This window comes from Trachypithecus francoisi, unplaced genomic scaffold, assembly GCF_009764315.1.
Source record: "Trachypithecus francoisi isolate TF-2019V2 unplaced genomic scaffold, Tfra_2.0 Lachesis_group3, whole genome shotgun sequence".
Classification (NCBI taxonomy): domain Eukaryota; kingdom Metazoa; phylum Chordata; class Mammalia; order Primates; family Cercopithecidae; genus Trachypithecus; species Trachypithecus francoisi.
Window position 1 is genome coordinate 48,588 of NW_022681468.1, and position 8,793 is coordinate 57,380.

The 8,793-nt window shown below is 44.7% G+C and overlaps 1 gene segment (V, D, J or C); it reads right to left on the reverse strand.

Annotated features, from left to right (window-relative positions):
• Positions 1–6,232: 6,232 nt before the first annotated feature.
• Positions 6,233–6,906, reverse strand: LOC117071255. The segment is given in 2 exon segments: positions 6,233–6,572; positions 6,676–6,906. Coding segments are annotated over 2 exon segments (471 nt in total).
• Positions 6,907–8,793: the final 1,887 nt, after the last annotated feature.

The following is an 8,793-nucleotide window of genomic DNA, read 5'->3' on the forward strand; positions in this document are numbered from 1 at the left end:
TGGTGGTTTCCTGTGGGTGCCTAAGTGAGGATTTGCATGTGGGTGGTGCCTTTGTATGGAGAGGTGTAAAAAGAGGATGGAGGACCCCGTCTTTTGGGCTCATCCTGGGAGTAGGATGCTGGCTGTGCCCTCTGAGAACTCAGTTCTCTTCCTGGGGCCTCCCCTCACCAAGCCCAGAGTCCTCTTCTTCCAGGTAGGGAGATGTGCTGAAGGAGCTGGTCTGGGAGATGAGTGTGATCATGGATCAAGGACAGATTTTGGAATAGGTTCAATGCTGTTCTACCCGTGAAGATTTATATGAAACCAACCAAACAATCAGGTTATCTAAATTGTCAAATCTCCATTCAAAACATTAGGGCAGCAGCTAAATATATTTGTCACAGTGAACTTATACAAACCTACATCCATGCCATGTTTATTGTAATTCAGAATATCCATCATGGTTAGAGGGAATATATCTGTCCCACAGAGTGCATCATAAAAAAAAAATAAAATCTGAGACCTTCCCTTTTGTGACTGTTTGAAATTGGGATTCTGTCTGCAGTCTCAGGAGAAGGTAGTGGGACGTATCTCCAACTGTGTCAATATGTGATGCTGAGAATATGGCCTGACCTTTATACATTTCTCTGTGAATAGGTAGATTGGGGATCACAGTGACAATTTCAGTCCAAAACATAATAGGTCAGCACAGTAGCATAGTCTCATCATCAAGATTAGTGCAATTGCCTTTCCTGGGAACAAGAGAGGACATCTGTGAACCCTCCCCTCTGAGAGCACAAGGAACTCTGGTTCTTCCCTGACAGGTCACACTTCTGAAACATGGCTGGAAAATGACACTCAAGCCCAGAGTACTCACCCACATATTTATCATTTCAGGTTCACCTGTGTCTGAAAGACTTTCTCCTTCATTGAATTGCATGAACACACCTTAGAGTTTGCGGTATTGCAACTTGGGCATTTGACATTAGTTTGGTGAATTATATAATGAATCTATCTCCATGGATGTGGGTAACAGGAGAGTCATCAGAAGTGGGTGTGTTTTAACATCAGGACAAACCTGGGCTCTCTGGTTAGGACTGAACAAGTGAACTGACCTGTGGGACACAGAGGGAAAGAGACAGAGCCAACATCCAGAGCCAGGTGAGCTCCTGACCTACCAGGTGGTCTCTGGACATTTTGTTTAAACAGATCCAGAAAGACCTTCCTCACCTTCAGGAGAATTATGGACATTGAGGGAAATTGAGATAAATTTTTATTTACAGAGAAGAATTCATAGGCTTGTAGACATCGATGTGGGTGTGTACAGGATTGCTAGGATACGCTCATACACAGAACAGAAGAAATAATTCTATTTCATGGAAAGAAAACCAAAGAGCTTCTGAATTGGTAGGTATTCTTTGCCACAAATGTGTCAGGTCACTAGATCATGTTATGATGCTGGAGGTAACACTTCCCAACCTTGTTCTGGAGACAAAATGCAAAAGAGTAAAGATTCGAGTGAGATTCATTTCAAAAATACAAGTGATAAACAGACCAAAAAATAGGAACCATTATGTAAAGAGTGCTAATGAAATGAAACAATAAATTCCATGTTGAGGTGACAGGGAAGTTCCATCTGACAGCTCATTTTCTCCTTTATGGCTACTGAGTGCCCCCTGCAGCCCAGCTCCCACCCTCAAGTTAAGTTTCTGTCTGAGCTCTGTGAGTGAGCTGGAGTCATTGTGAGCCACTCAGAAAAGTAGTTGATTCTACTTCTTGAAATGGGAATTTAAACAATCAACTCCTCACCTTAGCCAGTCTATTTTTGTAACTGTGCGTGACCCTTGGGAATGCAGTCACCATTTCTTTCATAATGAGAGTTGACTGTGCCATGAAGGTAACAGGAAGATGTGTAAATTTAAAGTCTGAGTGCATAAACCGCTGGATTATCAAAGCCTGGAGCCAATCACATTCTGTCGTCTTGCTTAATTAGTTGGGAATTTGTTTTCAGTTGTTTAGTTCAAGTACCCATAACTCACTTTCTGATAAAATAGTCACATACGATAATCTTGAGATATTAAAATGAAAAAAAAAATCACTAATTTCAAAATGAACCCAGCTTCCAGGAGAGATGAAAATTCCTTTGTGGTGAAGGGTGTGAAGTGTGGAGACATGGTTGAATACTGAGGTTGTGTTCACAATTGTTTCATTTTAATTAGGGAAATTCTGTACGTCCCTTATATTTATTAGACACTCCCATTGAGAACCTTGATGTAACATAATTAATTGGTGGGTCACACAAAAGCAATGAAGCTGAAAGTTATTGAGCAGGAATTGCTATTACAACTTTAGCTTTCCTTTAGAACACATTCCTCTACCTGATGTGAAATTAGCCCAGGTGTACTGATGAGCGTTTTACAGTTAACCAAAGACCAGGAAATGCGCACTCGTGTGTGGAGCAGGGCATGGCTTTGGGATGCTTTGCAAACAAAGTGGCTCCTCACGTCTTCTGGAAAACCCATCAAAAAGGACAAGTTAGGGATCTCTTAGGAGCACCCGTCTATCCCACATTCATGGCTAATATAACAGTGGAAGTTGATGCAAAATGAGATCACATGGAAGATAAAGAAACTGCTGCACCACTGCCTCAGCTCAGCACAGCTCCCTCTTCCCTCAGGGCTTCTGACTCTCAGTATGTGGTTTCCACACTGTGTCTCTCGTACAGTAACGCATGGCTGTGTCCTCAGCCTTTATGCTGCTGATCTGCAGATGCGCTGTGCTGACAGAGGTGTCCATGGAGAAGACAAACCATCCTGTTTAGCCCTGGGCATAGGTTGGGTTCCCAGTGTTGGTGTTCATCCATCCCATCCACTCAAGCCCTTCTCCAGGGACCTGTCTCACCCAATTCATACCATAGGTGGTAAAGCTGTAACCAGAAGCCTTGCAGAAGACCTTCACTGAGACCACAGGCTGCTTCACCTCAGGCCCAAACTGCACCAGTTGCACCTGGGAGTGGGCACCGGTGGAGAGGAAACAGGATTGTGTGAAGTCTCACTTGACTGGCTTGGTTTCTCTCTCAGCCCTGGGACTGGGGAGCCCCTTAACTTTGCTGCTGCTGCCACCAAGAAGAGGATCCTGTAGGTCCTGTCCATGGTAGGGTGTGGTCACGAGGAGGGGTGTGGTTGTTGGGTGATGCTCTCAGGGCACAGAGTTATCTGTATTAACCTCAGTGATTTGCATATTCTTGAAGGATGCTATTTAATAGCCCAATGCCTGACCCAGTATGAGAAACAGCAAATACATGACACGTGGATGACACAGTTGTAGAAGCTGAGGGTTAAAGCCGTAATCCTGTTAGAGGCCCTGTGTCCCCTACACATCCCTGAACTCTGTGTTGACAGAGCTTCCACTGGAGAACAAGCTCCCCCGGGACACGCACCTCACGTTGAATCCACATTTGAATGAATCAGGGGCAACTTGAACCATTTCTAGACCTTAATATGTGAATGCGTTATTTTGGGAATGAGTGTGTTTGTCCAAAAATTGCACTGATTTAAAAGAAAGGATCTCTTCCTGACCTCCACTGCTTACTATTAAGATAGCTAGCAGAGTTTGAATTCCCCATTGTGAAAGTGGTTCTCATTACAACATCCAGTTTGATAAATGCTCACGATTGAATGGAATATTTATACAAACATCAGAAGTCCTTGTGAAAGTCATGTCAAAGATGCCCACTTTCACCACTCTTAATCAATATAAAACTTGAAATACTGGCCAGAGAAATCAGGCAGGAGAAAGAAATAAAGACACCCAATTTGGAAAAGGGAAAGTCAAATTATTTTGTGTTTGCTGATAATATGATTTTGTACTTAAAAAACTAATATTCTTTAGAAATACTCCTAGAGTTGATGTATTAATTCAGCAAAGTTTTAAAATAATGGAAAAAACATACAAAAGACAGTGGTATTTTTATACACATGTAACAAGCAGAGAACCATAGATGTGTGGAACAGAATAGACATACCAGAAGTAAAGTCACAAACCTGCAACCAACTGACTGTGACCAACTAGACAAAAAGCATATCCTGGGAAAAGGTCACCTTGTTCAATAAATGTGCAGGAAAAACTGAACAGCTATTTGCAGAAGAATAAAACTGGACCCATATCTCTCACTATGTACAGAAGTTAAGCCAAAACCTATAAAAGACTTAACTGGGAGACCTGAGAGTCTGAAGGTTGTAGATGAAATCCTACGAAATGTTTTTCTGGACATTGTCCTAGGCAAAGAATTCATGACTACGACCTTAAAAGTAAACAGAACTAAACCAAAACAGACAATTCAGGCTTCATACAAGTAAGAAGCAAAGCATGTGCTCAGCAAAATAAAAAATACCCAGGAAAATCAGACAAGGAGGATGGGGAATCTGGCTAAACCAACACACTGGAATTCCAGGTAAAATGGAATTTCACATGAAGAGCAGGAGAGGGGCGGATGAGAAGTTTCAGGAGCCTCCTAACTTCTGTGGGAGCAAATGAGCTGCATCAGGTGGGGACCCATCAATGGTGGCACTTTCTGCTGAACAAACTCACAACTGAGTGAAATGAGAACAATTCAGCACAAAAATGTAACTTCAACCATTTCCTGAATTTCTGGAGATTGTGAGTGGCAGAATGAGCTGAGGTGTGATAGCTCAGGGGGTGTCCTAATTCTGAACCCCACAATTAGTTCTAAGCAGCATTCACTGACAAAAGAACAGCTCGAGGTTCCCACAGGCACAAACACCTGACTCCATGAATCTGCAGCCAGGGGTCTCTGCAGGCTCTGAGGTGCACAGGACAGATCCCACCTCAGAGTCAGCCTCAGGTATTTATCTGCTCTTCCTGTGGGGAGGAGAGGAACAGTGTGGAAGGAGGGCCAGCTGTACTCTACTCAGGATCTCTGTACATGGAGGAAAACAATGAAAGGGGGGATCACACATCCTCAACACGTCACAATTCCACATGAGAAAGGCAACTCCGTGCCAGGACATTCTGCGGAATCAAGGAATAAAGCAATTGAGACAAATTAGAAATCACCATTGTTTACAGACTGCATGTTTGTTTCTATGTCACCCACAGAAATGAAGTAAAAGCCTCTGTTCTGTATAGAACCCGCACCGTGTGGGCCCTGAGTCAGCACCTCCCTCCCTCCACCTTCAGGGAGCACAACGCAGCTGACCCAGGTGCCCGGGCTGCACTCTGTCTTTCATGCCACGGCTGGTGCTGGAGCCCCGTCCTGTGCTCCACTCTCAGGAGAAGAACGAGCTCTGCGCTGATCTGAGCAGAGCCACTGCCGGGAGTCACTGGGTCCCCGATGGGAAACTTTGGCACGACTCTGACTCAGTGACTTGCTGGACCTTCTAGAACAGCACAGAAGTTTACGAAAGTTCCTCCCAGTCCTCCTCCCTCTCTCCGTCACTGAGGGACCGACTTCCCTCACATGCCTTCAGCTTCCCCAGCCTCCTTCCACCCCCTCTGCATTTCCTCTCAAAAGCATGGACAGGTTCCTTAGGAAACTGTACACAAATGTAATCCAGTCATAGAATGTGCTTCTCTGAAGACCAACACTAACGCACATATTTTGGCAAAGCTGTTTATAATACCAGCCAGATTCTATGGACAAATATATGATCTGAACTGACCACGGCAATCACCATTTTTACATGTCTCCTTGGTTAGAACATAGTCTCAATTATTAAATGAGACCGGAATCTAGGTGTTGTTCTGATGATTTCATATAGGTGTTACTGAAGCCTGCCATCAAGTTTCTTGAGCTAGGAAGATAGTACTAGTTATCCTGGGTGATCCTGATTTATTCTAGCAGAACAAAAGACAACAAAATTCCCCGATGGATGGCAGGTGCGCCTCTTTCCAAGAATTCCAGCCTGTCCTTTCTGAAGGCCGGCCCTAGACTCGCCTAGACAGAAGACACAATTGCTGTCACCAAGAAATCCTACACACTGGAGTGTCCACGATCAGCTCCCCCAAAGTCACAGGTGAGGAAGGTGACACAGGCAGTCTTGGCAGATCCAGATCACAGATCTAGACAGGGTTCCTGGGGAAACTGTTAGATGGAGAAATTGCTAAGACTCTGAAAGGAAACCAGCCCTTAACCTTCCTGAGCAACTTGCCCCAGAACTAACCCTGTGCTCAGTGTGTCTTGAGTGCCCTCTGCAGCCCAGTCCCCTCCTGTCTTCCTGCAGGGACGTTTTTGTCTGGGCTCTCACTGACTTCCCCTCACTGTGTATCTTTTGCACAGTAATACACGGCCGTGTCCTCAGCTCTCAGCCTGCCCATTTGCAGATACAGGGAGTTCTTGGCGTTGTCTCTGGAGATGGTGAATCGGCCCTTCACGGAGTCTGCATAGTATGTGCTACCACCATCCCAGCTAATACCAGAGACCCACTCCAGACCCTTCCCTGGAGCTTGGCGGACCCAGCCCATGGCATAATCATCAAAGGTGAATCCAGAGGCTGCACACGAGAGTCTCAGGGACCCCCCAGGCTGTACCACGCCTCCCCCAGATTCCACCAGCTGCACTTCACACTGGACACCTGCAAACAGAGATACACCCTGGTTAGAAACTGCCACACAGATCCACTGTTTCTCTCACTCATGTTCACTCACACTCAACATCTCTATTTCTCCATGCATCACCTTTTAAAATAGCAACAAGGAAAACCCAGCTCAGTCCAAACTCCATGGTGAGTCCTCTGTGTTCAGTGCTGATCACCGAATGGAAACACCTGGGAATCTCAGGGCTGGGGCTGCTCTCCCAGGGCTGCAGGGTCAGGGCTAGGTTAGTTTTCATATAAGCATAGGGAGGACCCTATTTGCATGTCTCCTACTATATAATGAGTTCTGTTAGGGATGCATCAGAGTGGGCTGTGTCCAAGAGTGGATGTGGGTGATTATACTTCATAAGTAATTAATTCTCATTAGCCTTCATACTTTTACATGCACATGAAATATGCTCTTTGGGAATCAATGTTTCCTTCATTTACAGATGTGAATGTAAACCCCCAAGCACGGAGCGGCCATGTGACATGTCTAAGAGCTCACATCTGGTAAGAGCCAGTCTCAGTGTCTGGCGTACGTTTCTCACAATTGGATCCAACTGTTCCCTAAATTAACTCTAGGAAAGAGCTAGAAATTCCAAGTGAGGTTTACAAAACAATCTTCTTAAAATGATACTGTGATATTATTTGGCTGTACCTTGGTGTCTTTCTAAGTAATAGAGAAAAACTGAGGGTTAATTCATGTGGGTATTCGGGAGTTCATCACTTTTCTTGTATTATTTTTATTTCTCTCCTCATCTTCTACCACATTAGACTTTTATTTTTAATAGTTTTAATGAGGTAATACTGACATAATCTTCACATAGTATGTTCACCATTTGACAGACATTGACCTAATCACCATTCACAGAGAAAACAAATCAATTTGCCTCTCAATTTTCTCTTTGTCTCTCGCAATTTCTCCTTCCTATACCTTCGCTTCTCTTACTATGGAGAAGTCAGTTAGGGATCTTTGTTATGTAACGTCCAATGAGTATTCACTTTGTACAGTTTATAAAACGGAATCATATGTATGTGTTTGGCTCATTGTGCTCATCGTATGTACTTGTGAATTGAACCACGCTGTTGATCGGATCCAACATTAACTGACTGCAGTAGTGGGTACTATTCCAATAAATGACTTTTCCACAAGTTGTTTACTGATAAAGGTGCTGATTGGTATTTGGATTGGTTTCAGTTTCTGTGTATTTGAAATAAAGCTGCTGCTCAGCTTAGAGGAGTACACAGCTGAGAAATGTGTTCTAGATCTTACAGCAACATGAACAGCAGCTAAACTGGTCAAGTTGCAAATGAATCAATATTCTGTAATACCTCAGGTAATTAACGTTACGGCACCCCGTGCCTATGTCAGTGTGTGAGAGAGAAAGAAAGAAAGAGGGAGGAAAGGAGACTGAAAATAAAGTGATTCTACGTATGTATTAATTTGTGAGGTCCTCAAATGCATGGACTGATTCCTAATGAACAGAGTCACCATAGGTTGATGAGGGTAACTTGATGCACCCACATATGGCTATAGATTCATAATATAAATGTTATTCTCTAAACACGGCCGGGCGCGGTGGCTCAAGCCTGTAATCCCAGCACTTTGGGAGGCCGAGGCGGGCGGATCACGAGGTCAGGAGATCGAGACCATCCTGGCTAACACGGTGAAACCCCGTCTCTACTAAAAATACAAAAAAACTAGCCGGGCGAGGTGGCGGGCGCCTGTAGTCCCAGCTACTCGGGAGGCTGAGGCAGGAGAATGGCGTCAACCCGGGAAGCGGAGCTTGCAGTGAGCTGAGATCCGGCCACTGCACTCCAGTCCGGCGACAGAGCGAGACTCCGCCTCAAAAAAAAAAAAAAAAAAAAAAACACATAAACACTCATACACATTAGAATAGATGTCGTGTCTAGTGGTGGAATGAGAAGGTGACACTAAAACCCGTCTTCAGGCCTTTCCCCACCTGCTATACCTGCTCTGAGGCTGACCCTTGAGCCTGCCTGACCACTGAGCCCCACAGTGGTCTTGAGACCTCATGCAGTGCCATGGGCCCCCTGGGTTTCCCTGTTGGTTCCTGGGTGCTGGCTTCTGTCCTCAGCACCCTGTGCTGTCCTGTAAACCCCCACAGGAAGGTTTGCGTGTGTGCTCACATTGATGTCTCCTCACTGTGTCTTTTGCTTAAAAATACTTGTTTGTGGCTGGGCACAGTGGCTCACA